General features: G+C 34.7%; 2 protein-coding genes and 1 long non-coding RNA gene across 6 annotated transcripts in view; 1 reads left to right on the forward strand and 2 right to left on the reverse strand.

The window, feature by feature from the left end:
• Positions 1-504: 504 nt before the first annotated feature.
• LOC106870390 (protein YIPF5) lies at positions 505-8,884 on the reverse strand. Its single transcript, XM_014916439.3, has 3 exons — positions 8,744-8,884; positions 5,625-5,666; positions 505-2,986 (listed from the first exon to the last, which is right to left on the reverse strand). Exon 3 carries the CDS (start codon positions 2,962-2,964, stop codon positions 2,215-2,217), a length of 750 nt encoding a protein of 249 aa, XP_014771925.1. The 5' UTR covers positions 2,965-2,986; positions 5,625-5,666; positions 8,744-8,884; the 3' UTR covers positions 505-2,214.
• Positions 8,885-9,083: 199 nt separating this feature from the next.
• LOC149131721 (uncharacterized) lies at positions 9,084-17,167 on the forward strand. Of its 2 annotated transcripts, none has more exons than XR_016237684.1 (3): positions 9,084-9,602; positions 14,687-14,799; positions 16,494-17,167. It is a non-coding gene; the product is annotated as an uncharacterized LOC149131721 (long non-coding RNA). The 2 variants fall into 2 exon arrangements; XR_016237683.1 differs by lacking the exon at positions 9,084-9,602 and adding an exon at positions 10,924-11,501.
• Positions 11,525-22,439, reverse strand: part of LOC106870399 (uncharacterized) — an 88,543-nt gene continuing 77,628 nt past the window's right edge. For all 3 annotated transcript variants that reach the window (XR_016237682.1, XM_089338516.1, XM_089338515.1), the window contains one exon: positions 11,525-13,637. Coding sequence is in view for 2 of the 3 variants with exons in the window: in XM_089338516.1 (XP_089194642.1) it covers positions 13,624-13,637 (14 nt within the window). In the remaining variant the exon portion in view is untranslated. The remainder of the gene's footprint in view (positions 13,638-22,439) is intronic.

Here is a 22,439-nt window from a genome sequence, read left to right on the forward strand (position 1 = left end):
GCCCATCATATATATATATATACATATGGCAAATGAAAGACGAAAGATGGAATATACGAGAATGTATTAGTAATCACAATTGTTTCGACACATCTAGCATCGATCTCCCATGGATGGGACTCGCAACGACTGGTTCAGGAGCATCTGGCAGTATCTCGTCAGGTGATACAGGTGTAAACCAGTCATTTTATTATCCATTATATATATCAACTGCAACAGCACTGCAGACCATGCCCACAGAGGGCACCCCCGAGTGACCGCGCCCAGGCAGGACTGTTTCATCCACCTGCAACACCTCCATGATCGCTTCAGACCAGCCAGCATGACAGCTCACGAGACCATTGGCACAGGACAGTAGTGACCCATCAGTGACGACACGGTACAACATTGACTGGCCACCAACAACCTGCATTGAGGTCATCCTGCCCGAGAGTCTGTGGCGTGACATCACCCATATTTATACACACACACACATACAGATCTGTATATAATCAAAAGCCAAAATAGTGTTTAAAATATTTACTTCATCATTTCAAACAAGTTCATCATTTATTCAATCCAATTGATTTTTCTTAAATATGGAAGCATGTACGCACAATAATTTGGTCATCAGTAAACTTGCTTTAAGAGTTTCAGTTTTATGTGATAAGTTCAAGCTGTCTCCATAAGTTTTTTTTTTTAATGTTTTTGTTTGTTTCGCTTTCCTTTTTTTTTTTTCCTTTTTTTTTTTTGTTCTGCTTTTCATGCTAGACATTTTTGTAAACAAGGCAAATCTTTGTTCAATCAATATTTGTATCACCCATCACCTTTTGTGATCAACACAGACAAGAAGCCTTAGACTAACCATATACATTATATATGTACATATATACACACACATACATGTATATATACAGTACATTTTATATATATATACAGTAAAGATATACATACACATGTATATGAATAAACATTATATATATGATGTATATATTTATATATATGCACACAAACATATATATATACATATATGTATGTGCGTGTGTGTGTATATATATATATATATATATAATAAAATTCATATTGTCTGGGACTTTCACCTGACCAGTTATGTAAATCATTGAATATATGCTCAGGTAAAACCTAAATTGAATTTTATAAATTTCGCTCTATTTTCAATGTTGAGCCCCACTACACCCTCCTGTATAAATATTCCATTTTTATGCTTAAACTTACTTCAAAACAGTAACCTCTATTCTAATATATGTACATGCATGTATATATATAAAATAATATAATAATAATAATATATATATATGAATGTGTATTTATGCTTGAGTGTAAGGTCTTCTCTGTTCCATGTTTGCTTGTTTTTATTATTAAACTTAACAAAAAGGTTTTTTTAAGTCTTTCTACAGGACATTTTTTTTTTAATTTATCTATTCCCCACCAAAAAAAAAAAAAAAAAGGAAGAAAAGTATTTCTCTCTTTCTTTCTCTAACATAGAGAAAAAAAAAGATCTTTTAAAAAGTGAGAGAAAAATGGTAAAAGAAAAATAGCCAAAGTCTTGCTCTACTGAAATCCACAATTGTGGATTTTTACTTATTGACTTGGCAAAAATCGGAAAGAAAAAAAAAGACATTTTCGCTTTTGCTGCTACCCAAGAATTTGAATATTTGGTAAGGTAAGGAAGAGTGTAAAGAATTTCAGATTCGGAGATGATACCTGTGGCTAAGATGGAGAATCTCCTGGTTTTCCCCAGGAGTGAATGTAATGGACGTCACACACATGTAGCTAGTTTGATTTTAATGAAGGAAAAAAGTTTGTGAGAAAGTTATTTGACATAAAATATCTGGTTGAAGTTCAGTTCAAGTCAGGAAAGTTTGTTCACCATTTCAACAGAAAAGAAACCATTGAATGGAACAGGAGTCTTTGAATAAGCTTTGAATAACAGTCCTTCTCTTGAGACCTCTTGTAAGAGCACAGTGCATTGTTATGGCCTCTCTTCAGTCTAAATGCAGGGCCTCGTGCTTCAATCCAGAAATCGGAATAAACCAGCTCTTGTTGAATATACAGATAGATTCATATCCAAACAGTTTGCACTTCAGATAGCAGCAGAGAAAAGGGTTAGAATTGCAAGATTAAAACTTCAGATGAGGCTTCAGGGAAGAGTGCAAGGCAGGGAGCAGGGTGAGAGATGGGGTCTAAACAAAACAGGTACCAAAATGTCCAAGATTAAAATACTGTGAGAAGGGCAAATACTCCGTAGACTAGAGCACATGGATAGGCAACAAGGAGCTGCTGGTGATCCATTGCTAGGGCAGAGACAAACAGCTTTGAGGCCGAGAAACTACACCAGAAAACTGCCATGACAGTTAGGAATATACCAAGGGCTCCCTTCAAAGAGATCATGACAGATACAGACGATAGGATAACCATTGGTAATAGACAATAGCCTAATACACTTATTGTACATCCAGACGAAACACCAGTGATACTCATCAAGTTTAACAGACCATACATGGCAAGGCATCCTACAACCCCGATACCATAGATGTAACCAAAGTGCAGTTTGCCAGACAGCATCAAAGCAGCACCGAAAGCAATGCAGAATACTAAAGGTCCAGCCAGATCAGTGTCCTTCATTATGTTGTGGTCAGCATCTTGTAACGGGTTCAATACGGCCATTGTCTTTTGTGTGATGTGGTCAAAGTTAATGCCCAATTCTTCCATTAGTGGTGGCTCATCCTCAAAACTGTCTGGTGCTGTAGTCTGGTAGACAGTCGGTTCCGGTGTCATAATAGAACCAAAATATGGATCTTGACTGTTGGTCGTGATGTATTCTGTGGTGGTGGTCTGGCTGTAGACAAACTGACCGAACTGAGGTTCCTGGCCAAAGCCTTGAGTGTCCATGTTATATCCAGAACTTTGGTTTTCATAGTAGTTGGATGAGTAAAATTCTCCTTCTTGGCCGAAAGAAGACATTTTGGAACGATTTTGAGAATATCTGGAAAGAAGAGAGAAAATAAAAATTATTGAAAATGTTTGGAAAACAGATGAAAATTATGCAACAATAAACAAATTCTTTTAACCCTTTTGATATGAACCCAACTGAGACTGCCTCTTGTTCTATGATGTAAGCTTTCTGTTTTAAAATAATTTTCCAGCATAATTACATGCTAATTTATTTTCCAAGCACCAGCTTAATAATGACAAATTTATTTTACAAAATTCTTCATTATTTTCAAAATTTATTGAAACAAGGAGAACATGTGGCAACAAAAGGGTTAAGGTGATCTAAAAACTTTCCATCAAAATTTATGTTCCAAACACCAGCTTAAATATTTACAGCTATTTTACTGAACTCTTTGTCATTTCCAAAATTTATTGAAACCGTTGGGCCTCAGAGAGGCAATGACAAAAGACCAAGACCTCTGGAGATCTGCTGTGATTGAGAAGACCCGGCAAATAAAGTGAGTGCACAGCTGTAACCTACACCAGTGTTGCATAACCTGCCCCAGCCCACTCAAAAGTACCTTGGATCGTAGAGCGACATGCCATGCTTGAGGAGACTTATTGAGTCAAGTACATTAAAATCAAATGGAAACTGTAGTTGTGATTCCCGTGCCGGTGGCACGTAAAAAGCATCATCCGAACATGGCCGATGCCAGCGCTGCCTTGACTGGCTTCCATGCCAGTAGCATGTAAAAAGCACCAACCAATTGTGGTCGATGCCAGCCCCCTCTGGCCCCTGTGCTGGTGGCACATAAAAAGCACCCACTACACTCTCGGAGGGGTTGGCGTTAGGAAGAGCATCCAGCTGTAGAAACTCTGCCAGATCAGACTGGAGCCTGGTGCAGCCTCCTGTCGAACCGTCCAACCCATGCCAGCATGGAAAGCGGACGTTAAACGATGATGATGAGAAGCAGACGTATGGCAGCAAAAAGGTTAAACTAAAACGTTGAGGGTTAAATGCAAGAAAAATGCAGCACAAATCAGTTTGACTGGACATTGAATAAGAGAAATATTTTTGAAAATGGAGCCAAATATGGCCCTCAACTTGAATACATTAAGGTACTTTGATACGGAATTGAAAGAAGAAATGGAAGATCAAACTAGTGAAGTAAGGAGAAAAGTTCCGAGCAATTATCTTGGATTTAATGAAAAGCAATCACTGACAGATATACAAGAAGAAATAGCTGACATTGTTTATCAGAGTCCTTCACTGGTTTAATTGTAGATAAACCAAGTGGTAGAGACATGTGAGGGACATTAGCAGGTTATTGTAGCCATCAGAGTGGTATAGATCTGTGGAAGGTGGCCAGTAGTGACTGTAGTTAATCCATGTGGTATAGATATGTGATGGGTAAGTACATGTGGCTGGTGGTTGTAGCTAACCTAAGTGATATGGATATGCAATTGCAAAACACTTGTGGCCGAAAGCTAAATGAAAGAGTACAGTCATATTATTTGGTAAGTACTAGAGGATAATAATAGATAAACCAATGGTACAGACATGTGATAGATAAATACTATTGAGTAATTATAGCTAGATTATAGCTAAATCAATAAAAAGTGTACAGAAAACTTGTCATGAAAAGTGGAAAATCCAATGTTTTGATCACAGACCTTCTTCAGGGGAAAAACTGAAAGGAGAGAAATTAATAAAAGACGGCAGAGTTTTACATCGTTTAAGTTGAAACATTAATTTCTCTCCTTTCAACGTTTTTTTCCTGAAGAAGGTCTGTGACCGAAACATTGGATTTTCTACTCCTAGCAGCAAGTTCAGTGTAATCTTTTTATTGATTTCACTATACAAGTCTTGCTGACACAGAACAACACCAGCCTCAATGGAATCTGTCTGATCATAGCTAAGCCAAATAGTATAGCTATATGATGGCAGGAATAATGGAGAAATGCTACAGGTATATTTTATATTATTTCTTTAGAAATAAAGAAATTTTGTGCACAAACGCAGAAAGAAATTTGGTGCACCAATGCAGTGTTGAGCACTCATTCACATGGTTTGACATTTGTGTGTGTGTATAATGATGGATGTAACCACATCAAAGGATAATGAGGAGTAGAGGCAAATGTGAAGAGGTGTACATGTGTGTGTAGAGTGTACATATACAAGGTTGGCCAAAAGTCAGCTGCCAGTAAATCAAAACCATTTAATTCCAAGATTTATATATGTTTAACGACTGAATGAATTTAATAAAAGCATCTTAATATGAAACACCATGAAAAGGATTCAAACTGAAGTCCTTCTTGAGCGACACATTTTTCCATTCGAGTCAATACAGAATTACAGATCGCATTTAAGGAAGTTTGATTTACTGTTGGGTGACTTTTGGCCAACCCTGTAGAGGTGTATAAGTAGTAGCATGAGGGTAGTGGTGTACATGTGATAGGAGGATGTGTGTAGAGGTATATGTGTGAAGTCATTAGGTACAAATAGGCTCAGTCAGAAACAGGGGATACAGCCACCAGTGCAAGTGCACTCCTACAATTTTTGTTGGGACAGTGAATTTGCTTTGAACATCCTCCTGGAAAAACTGGGTTTGTCATCTCTAAGCAAATTTCATTTCCCCATTCATGGACGTACACCATTCACTTTGACGAAGCACTCTTGTATCACTTACCTTTCTAACTCCGCTTCTTCACTCAGTCATGTGGCAGACGGTCTGTGGAGGAGAAAAATAAACAACTTTACTTTTACACAACAGCAACATCACACACACACACAGAGTCGTCATCATTGTCGTTGTTGCCATTGTGTGAAGGTGAGAAACTCAAACTAGCAATATTGGTAAACCTCAGATAACAATGGTTTCTGGTTTAGGAACAAGGTCAACAATTTTGAGGGAGGGGTGAATACCATCAGCCCCAGTACACGACTGGTACTAAATTTCATCAACCCGGAAAGTGAGGAAGGCAAAGTTGACCTCAGTAAGATTTGCAATCATCATCAACATAATAATAATAATAATAAATTGTTTCTTCTCCTACTACTACTACTACTAATAAAAATAATAATCCTTTCTACTGAAGGCACAAGGCCTGAAATTTAGTGGGAGGGGACAAGTTGATTACATCGACCCCAGTGTTTCACTGGTACTTAATTTATCGACTCCTGAAAGGATGAAAAGCAAAGCTAACTTTGGCAGAATTTGAACTCAGAACATAACGATGAGTGAAATGCTGCTAAGAATTTTGTCCAGCATGGTAAGGATTCTGCTAGCTTGCTGCCTTTATTAATAATAATAATAATAACAACAACAACCCTTTCTACTACAGGCACAAGGTCTGAAGCTTTGGGGTGGGGAATAATCAATTACCTCAACCTCAGTACTTCTTCCAAAAAGGATGAATGGCAAAGTCAACCTCAGCGGAATAATAATAATAATAATAATAATGTTTCAAATTTTAGCACAATGCCAGCGATTTTGAGGGGAGGGGCAAGTGGATTACATTGACTCCAGTAATTGACTGGTTCTTTATTTTAGTCAACCTTGGCAGGATTTGAACCCAGAACCTAAAGCTCCAGAAGAAATGCTACATAGGCGCCTGGTGCAGCCTTCTGGCTTGCCAGTCCTCAGGTAAACCATCCAATCCATGCCAGCATAGAAAGCAGATGTTTGATGATGATGAATGTAATTAGGAGTACTGAGACATAATGTATCTAGGAGTATTGAAACATATTGTGTCAAAGAGTACTGAGATACAGAATAACTAGATGTACTCAGATAGGGTACACCTAAGAGTATTGACATATTGTGTATCTAAGAACAGTCACACATGGTGTACCGAAGAGTACTGTATCCAGGAGTACTAAGGCTGGATTCACAATACCTAGGTGCATAGATTTAGAGCATATACCCAAGATTATTCAGACATGGTGCATATGCGGCGGTGATTTGAAACTGAACCACTAGGTAACTGGTCATGCATCACAATCAAATCATAGTAGTTTCACGTGATCAGTTTTATTAAGCAGCCAATTAGTGTCAAACCATCGCGTGAGTAAATTTTCAAGAACTTTCTGCATGTGCCCAACATAGAGCCCTTTTTGGTACCAATTCTTTGCAGAGCATTGAGACCAGCAGACCCATTCACATACATCTCACCTCTTGCAATACAGAACGTTGAGGCAGTCACATGTTGCACCTCCATCCTCACTACATCTAGCTGATTATGACAGATGGCAGATAGTCGACAGGAATTTTGATCGCCCTGAATGTATCACAATTGCTTTCCTGTTATGATGGACAAACCACAGATTGCTGTATGAATAAGCTTGGAAACTCCAAGCAGTATGTCTCTCCCAGTTAGTAATTATTGCTGTGATAATTTGTAAAAGATCAACACAGCTAAAACTCCGTGTGTAATAATAAAATCTGTCAATCGTTTGCAGGTGTTGTCAGTTATTTCTTCACACGACCCGAGAAACACATTTTCATCCAGCAACTCAACCAGTTATCACCTCAAATCAACCAACAACACTACAACTCGCGCCACACCTAAGAGTATAGGCGGTGCATCGAGGAATATTACCAAGACGCGGGATATCTAGGAAGTAGTTTGATATGATGTCTGAGTGAAAAAATTAAGTCCCCTGGATGCTGGTGTTTTGAGCTCTAGGACTCATGGGGCCAGATATCTGGTTTCCATGGCGAAGAAGTGTCCGACATAACATTCCCGCCAAATGGGACGCCAGTCCGTCCCAGGATTTACTCGTTTATAGCGGAGTGGACGGGAGCAATGAGAAATGAAATAGCTTGCTCAAGAACACAACGCACCGTCCGGTCTGGGAATCGAAACCACGATCTTGCGGTCGTGAGTACAACATCCAAACCACCAGGTCACTCACTGTGACATAATATATCGAAGATCACTCAGACTGGGAGAATTAAGATGTACAAAATCAAAGAGTACTCATATTTGGTGCATCAAGGAGTACTTACGATAAAATATGTGTAGGTGTCAGACTTGTGTACTTAGAAGTACAGAAATATCGTACTTTTAGAAAGAGTATGCTCAGACATGGTACATCCTGAGAATATTTGGCAAAGTATACCTAGGAATATTAAGATTTAGTGCATTTATGAGTATTCAGACATGGTATAACAGGGAGTACAAACATGCAGTGTGCCTCAGAATGTCTGCAAAAAAGGCCAAGAACACATCACTTCCTGCAGACCAAAACAATTCTTAAAAATACATTAAAATATCCGGACTTGATGTACCTTGAACAATAGAATATTATGAAGACTTAGATATAGTGTACCTTGGAGTACAGAAACTTGTGCACCTAGGAATAGAGACGTTGGACCAATGAATATCGGTGTGATTCGATATTCCAATTTTTGTTTGTTTGTTTGTTTTTAAAGGTGGTTTATTTATCTGATCGAAAACCAGAAAATGTCAAACTTCAGCGATTTAGGAGGGTGGTGACGGTTTAAAACTACGTAATAACATGGTTATAATAATAATATTAATGCCATAATTATCAATATAATATAATTAATTACTAACGTATCTTTGTGTTCAAATAATAATTTAGATGTCAAAATATTATATATATATACATATATATATATATGGCAATATTTGAAAACATGTGAGGACATAGTGTGTGTGTGTGTGTACACATATGTATATGTGTATATATATATATATATAATATTGTGAAATATACTGTAGAAAATGATGATATTTGAAGTAATTAGTGATATAAGGAATAGAAAAAAATGTTATTTACCCCAAAATCACCAGCTGGTATGATGACAGAGTGAAGGAGAGAGTGAGAAGACACGTACACAGAGACAGTAAGAAAGTGGGAGGGAGAAAGATAGATAGAGAATAACAGTGAGACAGAGGTTGCAAGTTTTATACAGAAAGTGTGAGAGAGTAAAAAAAAGAGAGAGATACACAGCGACAGTTAAAGAGTGAGGGGAAGAGATAGAGTGACAGACAGATAGAAAGTGAGAGTGGGAGAGCGATTCACAGAGATAGACAAAGACAATAAGAGAGAGAGAGAAGTAGAGATAGAGAGAAAGGGCAAGAGTGAGTGAGAGGCGGAGTAAAGTGAAACCAGCCAATCGTCAACCTTGACTACGTGGTCGATTTCTCCAAACACTAGAGAGTTTCACTTCCCGCTATAACAGGAAGTTGTTTACGTATTTGGTTTCGCGATTTGTTTTCCGGGTCCGAGTATTAGGATTCGAACGTGCAACGATGAGTGTCGACCTCCGAGATATTTCTTTTATGATAATATTTAAAGGTTTCGATGAGGCAACATTATTTAACTTGTCGTCTGTTTTTAAAGGCAATCCAATGGGAGACACTGGCTTTAGGGAGACACTGCTTTTATTGGCTGTGAATGTTTTACTTTTTTCCTCTTGATTTTAACAATTGAGAAACTGGTTAAAAAGAAATCATACTCATAGTTCTAGAGCAATTCTGATCGAATCGACCTAAAGGAATAAAGACGTTCTCCCTGCGCTCATCTAGTCTTTTGGTTGTTGTTTTTTCGATATAATTTATGTAGAATGACGTAATACAATGCATTAATTATATATTTTTTGTGGTTGTTAGCAACAAGCCGTTTCGGCTCACTTGTAAGTTTTGTTTTATATTAACTGTCTTTTCAAGATAGTATATATTTAAGTTCGTCACATCACAGCGTTCAATATACACATTTTTTTCACGTCTGGCCTACAGCCCTTCTTGTTTATTTTCGCTGTTTTGTTTTTCTGTCGTGTTTTCTGTTTGCCACTTAACTCCTCCGCATTACAAATTTCATTTAATTTGTTTCCGCGGGAAGAGCTATTCTAACAATGCGTCCTACCCTAACACTTCGAAACGCTTAGTTTAGAATAGGGGCAGCTGATGAAGGAAATGTTCTCTATGTGGCCTGTTTGTTTTCTGTGCTCTGTTTTTCATTTTGTCCACGTTTTTTTGTGACGTTCTGTACCCAGATATGCATCTATATATACATCTAGATGTAGGTATGTACATACATGTACGTATATATGCATATACTCACATATTATTTGTATTATTATATATATATATATATATATATATACTGTGGCTTTGTGACTGTTTGTTCCCCACCACTGCTTGATAACTGGTGGCTAATGTGTTTACATTCACGTGACTTAGCAGTTCAGTAAAAGTGACCAATAAAAAAGGAAAGAACTGGTGTTGATTTGTTTGATTAAAATTCTTCGAGGCAGTGCCCCAGCATGGTCGCAGTCTGATATCTGAAAAATATGAAAGAACCACAAAACTTCTTAGTGAAACCTTAAGCTAAGGGAGGTAACTCTTGTTCACCTATCTCAGGAATACTATGGCCCTGAAACCTCTCACAGTCATTTTACCTGCTAGAAATAGCAACCCAAACGCTTTTAAATCTAATCCTAATGTTGGATGCTCAAGAACGAAATGAAGGGTAGATTTATAATCCTGATTCCCAAAAAGGTATAAATATGTCTGTGTAGACTGAGATACTGGGGTCCCAGATGGACAGACAGAATTTTGCTTTCATTTATAGAGATGAGAGTTTGTGCCATTGAGACATGCTACATATGCGTTACGGTCGTATTGTTAGGCAATGTTCTGAAGTTGTTGTGGTTGTGGTATGATGGTAGACTTCTTTTGTGTAACCTTGGGACAGCCCTGACTGAGGGGACCCATGGCACAGAGGTAATCATCAAAATGACCAGGTGTGTCTCACAAAGCCATTCTACTTGTTCTGGCATGCTCTATGGGTTTGTAGAGTGACCAATCTGAACATGTTTTGTAAGGATTTGGGGCACCCAAGGTAGAAAAGTTCCTTGTGAGCAGTGCCAAGTCTCTCTCTGCCAGTCATTCTATTTTGGTTACTTTCTAGAACTGTGACTCTCAAACTTTTTAATATCTGGGGCCAGACCCAAACCTGAATTTTTTTTTAGGGGTTTGTACCAAAAAAAGTTAAACAGAAGTTAGTTAAAGAAAAATATGTTCATATGTTTATAAACTATTGGGGGCCACTGAAAGAATGCCTGAGGGCCACATACAGCCCCGGAAGACAGATGAGAACTGCTGTTCTAGTCTCTGGTGGTTAGTTATCAGTTGTGATGGGGAAAGGGAACACAATCAGAGCACAGAGCTTAGTATTTCTCTGCCCTTACTATTGGTATCACGCAACCAGCAAAATATTAGGGGCCAGACAGGTTATACATGTTGCAGCTATTTCTATATGTTTGAAATTTCTTTATTTCATTTTTATTTTGATATTCACTTCCCCACACTTGCATGGGTCTGGCAGAATTCATTGAGACAAATTTTCTACAGCTGGATGCCCTTCCTATCACCAACCCTCACCTGTTTCCAAGAGATCTAATATTTCTCTATGGCTGGAAACAAATGACACCGCTTGGATGATGAGGATGTTTGTTTACAACAGTCGCATGCTGTCAAGACAAGGGGACACGAGCAGGGGAACTGGTTCAATGTAAGATCAAGCAAACAAGGTTTAAAAAGAAAACAAACAAAATTATTTGTTTTATTAATTTCAATTTTTATTTCCATTATATGATATTTGTATGTCTCCATTTACGCATTTACTCCTCATTGGTGTATTTTGGTGTCTGTGTGGATGTATATATGATTATATGCATACATATATTTATCTATATATCTATATGTGTATATATATATATATTTATATATATGTAAATATACACACGTGTGTGTATATATATATATTTATATGTATGTATATGTATATATTTATATATATGTATGTATATATATGTGTATATATATATATTTATATGTATGTATATATATATATGTATGTATGTAAATATATATATATATATATATATATATATATATATATTTATATGTATGTATGTATGTATGTATATGTATATATAAAGGATTCCCAACATGTCTAAGTGAATAATTAATCTGCTCTATTAAAGACAGAAACAAAGACCATATTATCAGTTGGGAACTAATTAGTACTGCAAAACCATACAGGCCAGAAACTAATGAATTTTTACCAATTTTTTACATCTAAGCATAATGTAATAAATTCTAGACAGGAAGCTTTAAGATGCTTGCATATGAAAAAATTTACCTTTGCTCAATATAAATGAGTAATAAACATCTAAACAACAGAATGTTTGAAATAACTGGCTACAAGTGATTATCCAATCAAAACTTGAATTGAAGAGGGTTTACGTCCAAATTAACAAACAACTCCACATTATAAAATGCAGAGTAAATAGACGGAAACCTTTAAACAGTTACATCAAAGGATATTAAAGTGAAGACCCTGAAGAAACTGCATCGGTATTATAGTAAGGTTGTAATTGAAACAGTTACTAATCAATGCAATAGAAACATGTGTAGGTCTATTCGAAGCTGTATAAAAAGGAATTAAATGTAATGCTATACTACTTCATAATAATCCTTATTAATATCATTATATATATATATATACATATATAATTATATACGTATATGTCTGTATTACTCATTTTACTGAGACCATGCTGAACTGGATAATCCTCAGGTGTTATATATATATATATATATATATATATATATATATATGCCAATTACAATGTGGAAGGCACATATCAGCCTTTCATAAGCACATAGGAATTGTCAATTATTTCCCTTTGTCATTTATTATATAAAGTGTTAAAATTTTTGTCATACTATCTGCAACCTGGTCACTGACACAGCTCCATTGTAATTCTGTGTCAGTGACCAGGTTGCAGATAGTGTGATGAAAATTTTGACCCCCTTATATAATAAATGACTCAGAGAAATTAATGGTTGTTTATGAATAGTTAATGTATGCCTTCCAGACTGTAATAGCTTTAGTCTCAGACCTGATCACTTGCCTGACAAGTACAGTCCCAATGCATACACACACACACACACACACACACACAAGCACATATATACATACATACATACACATACACACATATGTATGTATGTATATACATATATATATATATAAGTCAGTAACTAGTGGGGTTGTATATACATATATATATATATATATATATATATATATATATATATATATATCTGTAAATATAATATGTGACAATTATTCAGTAGCCATGATAAAACTCCAAGTTTCGGATGTCAGGGCAGAAACCCATCCCAGCATCTCTTCAGTTATCGGGCCATCAAAAAACACTCAGAGTTTTATCATGGCAACCGAATAATTGTCACATATTATATTACAGATAAATTCCTCTATTTACATAATATCAAGGTCTCATTCATTCTTTTGTTGTCTTGCCATTTCTATCAATATATATATACATATATATATACACACATATAAATATTTATTTAAACCAAGTTATATAAAAAATATATATATATATATATATACACACATATCTATATACATATTTATATATACATATATACATATATATATATATATATATATATATATATATATAATACAGTCCAGTGTGTATGTACATTACTACATATGTATATGCATGTTTGTTTGTATATATGCATCACTGTAGTTCATCATATAATCATTCATATGTTTAGTCTATTTGTTAATCTCATTCATTCTTCATTATTCGCATCATTCTGCTTACGTCAATGCTTATTCACTGAAAATAGAAAAAATAAAAGGGAGAATATCAATAATGGTGGAAGAACAAGCAAAAAAACGTCTTTATATATATATATATATATATATATATATATATATATATATATATATATATGTATATATATAAATATGTGTGTATGGAAATATGGAACATAATTATTACAGATTTGTAATTAATAATTAAGAAAAAATGTATGAAAGCCATAAATTACACATTTTTTGAAAAATCTGTTCAATGGTTAAATTAAAATTGTGTGATTAAGATAAACACATATAGTTTGTTGGGAAAAATAAACAGCATTTTGTTTTAATCTCTTTTATATAAATAAATGACAAATTTATATAAATCTTTTTAGATACAAAAATTTATATCAAAATATTCCAGTATATTCTCCAATATACTATAGAAATAATTCATATAATCACACACATATTACTCATTCAATCGTACACGCTTACACACACACATAGAATCTTGTAAGTTTGATGGATACAAACTAAACCACAAGAATATAAGTTATTATTTTCTTCGCTTTTGACACAATTTTTACTTCCATCCTTGGAGTTCTTTATGCACTGTCATCATTTTCCTAGTTTTCCTACCAAGAGTTTCTAATTCGTTTTTCCTCCATTTAATAACTCCTGCCCCATAGCACATGAGGGACATGTTATGCTCTAGCACCTGATCTTTTTGGATTGGAAAATCCCAGACGATTTTACTATATATATATGTGTGTGTGTGTAAACATATGTGTGGGGGTGTATACATATATGTATATTATATTATATTATATCATATTATATTATATATTTGTTTAAATATTCTTTTAAAAAACAAGTTTAGTTCAGATTTAGAATTGTACATTTAATATTTTCTTCTATATAATTCACAAGTGGCGTTCAATAAATATAGTTTTAATACAATGATAACATTAATCAATGATAAATTAAGAAACTGTTAATCATTTTGCTAGAGGTCATATATAAAATTCATTAAAATCCATAATTATAAAGAAATGCTAATAAATTCAATGAATTATTTTTCAGTTTGGTTGTTGTATTTTTTAATATGAATATGTCATTTAAGCACCATTTTAATTTTGATTATTAAAACTTCATTACCTGATACAAGAAAAGAAGATTCAATTAGAAATTAGGAGGTAAATTTTTTTTAAATATCAGTTTTACATTACACTTTTCCTGTTTTAAAACCTTTTTCAATGAATTTTTTCTTCCTTTGTTGAATTTTAAACTTAATATAAGTTATACTTGCAACTTTTAACAGAGATTTTTTTTAAATGTTTAACGCAGTCTGGTAGGTAGATAAAAGATTTCACACATGTAGAATTTATTTTCCATGTCTTCGTATTATTCCAAATTTATTTTGTAGTTTGTTCACTTTTATTGTCATTTCTCAGAGGAAAATAAAAAAAATTGACAATTTTAGACAAATTATAAGATTATTATAAAATTTATGAAAACATTTACAATCTATGAAATTATTTTAGTGTTTACAAAATTAATTACGGTTAAACAGTTTAGTAAATTGGTATATTAAACAGATTAATTAAGCATTAATTAGGTAGTATGAATTAGCAATAATGTTTGATGATGTTTAATAAATTTATTAAGATCATTCTAAGATTGTTACTAATACTTTAAGCATAATATATATATTGTGAAGATCAAGTTGACTCGGGTTTCAAATTTTACCTATCAGCTTAAGCATGTTGTGTGTGTGAGAGAGAGAGAGAGAGAAAGAGAGATCAAGGATCCTGGATATCTGTGATGCAAATGACCCAATCGTCTGCAACATCATCTTCAGGAAGTCAGGCCATCCTCTGACTAATCAACCAATGCAGTAGATGCCAAACAGACCACACAACAGGAAAAGGAACAAGTTCCTTGAACCATTCAAAACAACTGAGTTCATTATACTCAGATTTTGTGGAGATGCATGGCTCAGTGGTTAGGGTGATGGACTCATGATAGTTAAATCATGGTTTCAATTCCCAGACTATACTATTTCATACTATTTTATAGCAAATAGTTATGAAAAAAGAAAACACATACAATGCTCATTTATTTTCATAAAAAAAAACGTAAAAGTTACAATATAAGTATTATTATAGTTATGATAAACATATTATGATTAATGACACTGATAATATCAAAAATGAGGCTAACTAATTAAAGTGCTAATAATTTTAATGAATTAAGTATTCATAACATTGATGTGAAACTAATTGTATACCTACTTTTGCACACATACACACCCTGTATATCTTTATATATACATTTGTTAATTTCCTGAGGATGGGGGGGGGGGGTCATAACCCCAAAATATTGAATGCAAGGTAAGTCTACATTAATTCATGTATTTGTTTTCTTGTGATTTGCCTTGCATTTACTTCACATTGTTCTGGCCTTACCCACAATCCTTCATACAATATATATATATGTTTATTTGGGCTTTTGATGTCAATTTGTATATAAAAATAATTCAACATTAAACTTAATATTTTATAGAAGAATACAAATGTATTAATTTTTGCAAGAAGCAAACCAAAACTCCAAAGTCACAGTCAACCTTTTCCTCAACAACATATATATGTACACACTAGTTTTTAAAAAAGTTAAGCTTTTAATCTAGATCTTTATCCTGGCCACTGCTTTAGCAAATCTAAGCTGTTGGTTTAATTAATGATTGTTCATTTGTATTGCAAGGAAGAGAATCATTATTATTTTAGTTTTACATAAGTAATGTTAAATTTGAGTTTGGTAGAATAAAATATGTCATTTAATCTTTATGCGTTTTTCTAATTTAACTTTTTTCTTTTCTGTTTTACTGAAGGAAAATATATAAAGAAAGAAAAGAGAGGGAGAAAGGGAGCCTATACATTACCAATTTCAGAACATTTTGTGCCATAGTAACCAGTCGCACAACCTTGCTCACAGTAGCCATTATAAGGATTACAATAACCATAGCGACAATGACCACATTTAAAACAGTTGCCATGGTCTCTGTAATATCCATGCTGACAATGTCCCAAGCTGTATTGATAATCTGCAAGAAAGAGAAGATATCAGAATCTGTCTGTGTACCGCAAATGTGGTTGATATTGTGTGATATCATTTGATAACAGTTTAACTACCATATTTAATATAGGACATACTTTTTCCCTCCAAAAATTTTTCCAAAATTTATCCTGGGTTCTATATGTGAAGCTGTGCCTATATTGCATACATTAATGCAGTAAGCACTTTTATCCCTGAATATGTGCAGCTGAAATTGCAATGCATCTAATAAATCCATGCATCTGAAATGCCATCATATACAGCAAATTAATTATGTCATCTCTGATTTGCCAAAATTTCTTCTGTATTCTTATACTGAGAAGGAAAATAAAGAGGCAAAATACATTGCTTAATGAATATTAATTTATTTTAGCCCTTTTCTTATAGTATTTTTGTTGAAATGCCCAAACTTGGTTTCAATTAATTTTGGAAATAAAGAACTTAGTAAAATAACTTTGTTATTATTAAGTAATTATATGGAACATAAATTAATATGAAATTTTCATGAAAGGTTTTAATCTAGCTCAATTTAAAGCAGGAAATTGTGTTATAGAATTAAGGGTAAACTCAAGATGGTTGCTTTCAAATTAATTGGTTAAAGGATAAGTGCCTGGAAGAAATTAGCAAATGTTACTGTGAGAAATATGGTAAGGACACAACAATATTCTCTGAGTGGTCTACACTCTCTGAGTGGTTGGCATTAGGAAGGGCATCCAGCTGTAGAAACTCTGCCAAATTTAGATTGGAGCCTGGTGTTGCCATCCGGTTTCACCAGTCCTCAGTCAAATCATCCAACCCATGCTAGCATGGAAAGCGGACGTTAAACGATGATGATGATGATGATGATGATGATTTATTTATTTTTAATGGCTCTGTCAAAGAAAGAAGGATTGTGCCTAAGATATTTTATCAGAACCTCCAAAACTGATGGATGGAAGGAAGAAATTATCCACAGATCAGAAAGAATACCTGTTCTGGATGCCTGCATCAGAGAAGACTCAACTAAATATACCTAAGAGTGTTAAACCTGTCAACAAATTAGGTATAACACATAAAATTATATATAAATACAGACAAGTATATATAAACTATATATTGTTATCAACCAAACTTCACATGACGCACTGCCAAACACTCAATGTAACAAATATAGAGGTAATCTATGATTTTTTTTTTCTAATTATAGAATCTAGTTAGTTAATATTACTAATCGTTTCACAAGTCATTCAAAGAAACTGAGCTCATATTTGACCCTTCATCTGGTTTAAAATCACAACCAGGCTCTTGAGTATTTTTAGAAGAGTTCATCCAGTCACAAGAATACTTTGAGGAAATGTGCACAGCTAAAGACCAAGTATTCAGTGCATGAAATTATAAAAATAAAAAATTCGTAAAACAGAACAAAAAGTAATACTATATAAATACCATTGCCTTGACATCTTCTGCCATAATAACCAGTTATGCAGCCATCTACACAGTAACCTGTGTAAGGGTCACACAGATTATAGAGACAGGGACCACATTTCTTACATTTTCCATGGTATTTGTAGTATCCTGGGAAGCAAGGGTTTGTGTCATAATATCCTGTAATTAAATTTTATATAATTTAATATCAGTCAATGATATCCAGTCATCAGTGAAATAAGAATTAATATTGTTAATGTGACTATTATGATAACTTCAGTTAATTGAGATTATATTTATAATACATTAAGGTTGGTAATGTTTAACAAGGATTAACAAATCTTCACCACTTCTAGCCCCCCCCCCCCCCCCCAATATCACAGAAATAAGGTAGACAACTTGAAATGAAAAGAAGATAACATTTGTAGAATTTCACATTAACAAATTGTTGAGAGATGTTGAAGTTTCTGAAGCTGAGTTTAACCATGTGAATTATACCTTGGCTAAGTTTGGTCGAAAAATTTGCATTCCATTCAAAAGATGGTTCAACATCAAAAATACTACTTCATTGGAATTTAGTGTAATTACATAATTGCTATAGAAATAAGCAACAGATCTGTAGGCTTACTGTCCCATCTTCAGTTATTCATACAAGAAAGATGTCTACAGCTGTAGGTTTGTGTTACATTCTACAGGAACATTTAATTCTTAATAATCTAGATATGTTTCTGTTACAGAATGGAAATGAATGAATACTAGAAGGGACTGGTGTTATCTCCCTTTACATTAGAGAGTTCCTCACTTCTTTTACAATGAATGTAAACAAGGTTGTTATGATTGTAGTGATGTTGTGTGTTTCAGGACTGACTGATTGATATAATTCCATGTGATACTGCATCTTACAGGAAATTAAAAGTTAATTCCATGTAAACCCTCACCCACTAAATGCTTTGTACAACCACAGTTAACAACTGCTCCCTTGTATACAGAAAATAAATAGTGCAAGGCTATTGCCTATTTAGTCCTATGTAAATCCAGGAATAATAACCAGTCCCTTTTATGTAGGACATATGAGGTATGAAGCCCTCAATTACTTAATACCTTGTAAATCCAGAGATAACAACTGGTCCCTTTTATGTAGAGTATATATGTGGCATGGAGATAAAAAGCTATACCTTACCTATATTATAACACCTTGAGCCACGGTAGCCATTTTCACAACCTCCTTTACAATAGCCATTGTAAGAATTACAGTAACCTTGGAGACAGTAACCACATTTCCTACATTTTCCATTGAACCTGTAGAATCCTAAGTGGCATTTCTGTTTTCCATAATAGTCTGTAAAATATTTCAAGACAATAAATGTACCATGATGGACATAATGTGGAGAGTTATGCTGTGGTCAAATTGTAAATAGATAATAATAATAATAATAATAATAATAATAATAATAATAACAATAATAATAATAATAATAATAATAACAATAATAATAATAATAATAATAATAATAATAATGATAATAATAATAATAATAATAATAATAATAACAATAATAATAATAATAATAATAATAATAATAATGATAATAATAATAATCCTTTCAACTATAGGCTCAAGGCCTGGATTTTCTAGCAAGGGGGACAGTCAATCACATCAACCCCAGTATTCAACTGGTACTTAATTTATCGACTCCCAAAGGATGAAAGACAAAGTCAACCTTATCAGAATTTGAACAAAGAATGTAATTAATCTCAGAAAATTTAAAATCAACAGACAATCTTTCTATCATTTTTTTTACATTTTTAACTATTTAAAAAACATTTTTTATTTGTTTAATCCTCTTCATACCAACCCACCTCAGATTACCCCGGATTCTATTATACCAAGTTCCTGTTTTAAAGTGATCTAAATTTAAACCTTTCATTAAAGTTTCATGTCCAAAATTCAGTTTAATTATGATGATGTTATTTTGCTAAATTCATAATTATTTTAAAAGTTAATTGACAAAAAAGACCATATACTTCAAATGAATATGGTAATGAAAAGGTTGAACAGTTTTGAGACAGGAAACAGTTAAAGGCCCTGAATAAGGGGGTCAAGCACTTAATTAAGTATTACCTACCTTTATAATTACATCTCAGTCCATAATAATTCTTTGCACAACCATCAATACAGTAGCCATTGTAAGGATAGCAGCTTCCATGGAGGCAGTGACCACATTTCTGACAGATTTTACCATGTTTGTAATATCCAGCTTGGCAACCAGTATAACCAAGTCCATCACCGTAACTGTGACCAAGATAATATTGAGGAGCATAACCTTGACCATGACCATGACCATAACCATGATGGTGGCCATAACCTAATCGGCGACCATGACCAAATCGGCGACCATGACCAAATCGGCGACCATGACCAAATCGGCGACCATGACCAAATCGGCGACCATGACCAAATCGGCGACCATGACCAAATCGGGGGCCATAACCATGATGACGACGATAACCATGATGACGACGATATGGACGACCGTATCGAATTCCATGGTGATAACCGTGGCCATAATGTGGTGAGTTACCATAACCATATCCATAAGAAGCTGCAAATAAATTCAGACGATAGAATCAGATATTATCATTTTGGGATATCATAAATAAATTATGATGCTATAAAAACTCTCCCTACCACACTCTAGCTACCTTTACCTGAACCTACAGGTCATCACTCTGTCTCTCATCCGTCTCTTATTTACTGTATCATATATTGTTGTTGTTGTTGGCACTCGGCCGCTTACAACGTTGAGGGTTCCAGTTGATCCGATCAACGGAACAGCCTGCTCGTGAAATTAACGCGCAAGTGGCTGAGCACTCCACAGACACGTGTACCCTTAACGTAGTTCTCGGTGATATTCAGTGTGACACAGTGTGACAAGGTTGACCCTTTGAATTACAGGCACAACAGAAACAGGAAGTAAGAGCGAGAGAAAGTTGTGGTGAAAGAGTACAGCAGGGTTCGCCACCATCCCTTGCCGGAGCCTCGTGGAGCTTTAGGTGTTTTTACTCAATAAACACTCACAACGCCCGGTCTGGGAATCGAAACCGCGATCCTATGATCACGAGTCCACTGCCCTAACCACTGGGCTATTGCACCTCCACGTATCATATACATGCTGTTTCAATAACTCTTGCCTAACCAATGTGAGGATGGAAGAAACAATGGTGGTGATGAGGATGATGTGAAATATCAATAGTTATCAACCAAAATGTCGCCTCACCGTCATAACACCTAGCTCCATAATAGCCATTGGCACAACCTCCTTTGCAAAATCCATTGTAAGGGTTGCATATTCCAGACAGGCAATAACCACATTTCCTACACTTGTGGTGGTATTTATAATATCCTGAGTGACATTTTCGCAGACCGTAATACTCTGCAAATAATTGGAAATGGTCAAATTAGTGGATGTTGTTAGTTAAGTTGTTAAGATTTGAACAAAGATAAATGGTATTAGTGATCTATAGAATAAATAGATTAAATGATTTATACAGGGTGTCCAAGAAGTCTGGGTACATGGAGTAAATATAAATATAACATAAACAATTAAATATAAGAAATAATAATTTCTTAAAGTATGCATTAATCCCCATGTACCCAGACTTTGTGGACACCCTGTAGATTGATTTATAGGCACAGGATTGGCTGTGTGGTAAGAAGCTTGCTTACCAACCACATGGTCCCGGGTTCAGTCCCACTGCGTGGCACCTTGGGCAAGTGTCTTCTACTATAGCTTCGGGTTGACCAAAGCCTTGTGAGTAGATTTGGTAGACGGAAACTGGAAGAAGCCCGTCGTATATGTATATATATGTATGTGTGTGTATATGTTTGTGTATCTGCGTTTGCCCCCCCCCCCAACATTGCTTGACAACCGATGCTGGTGTGTTTACGTCCCCATAACTTAGCGGTTCGGTAAGTACTAAGCTTACAAAGAATAAGTCCTGGGGTCGATTTGCTCAACTAAAGGTGGTGCTCCAGCATGACCACAGTCAAATGACTGAAACGAGTAAAAGAGTAACAGTAAAGAAACAGTGATTGGTCTATCGGAAGATTATCAGGGATGAAATATCCAGCCAAGCTGTTGCATACAGTAAATCAGCATTTGGTTTAAAGTGTTTACACACACACACACACACACACACACACACACACACACACACACACACACACAACTCTGTGGTATTGAGAGCAGAATATTTGCTGTAGCCCACCTTTTCATACCAAGACAAAAACATGTACATGATAACACTTCCAATCAGT

Source organism: Octopus bimaculoides, chromosome 20 (genome assembly GCF_046866305.1).
Source record: "Octopus bimaculoides isolate indiv1 chromosome 20, ASM4686630v1, whole genome shotgun sequence".
Classification (NCBI taxonomy): Eukaryota; Metazoa; Mollusca; class Cephalopoda; order Octopoda; family Octopodidae; genus Octopus; species Octopus bimaculoides.

Coding starts and splice junctions, on each gene's coding strand:
- LOC106870390 (XM_014916439.3), bottom strand. CDS start 2,964: ATGTCTTCTTTCGGCCAAGAAGGAGAATTTTACTCATCCAACTACTAT.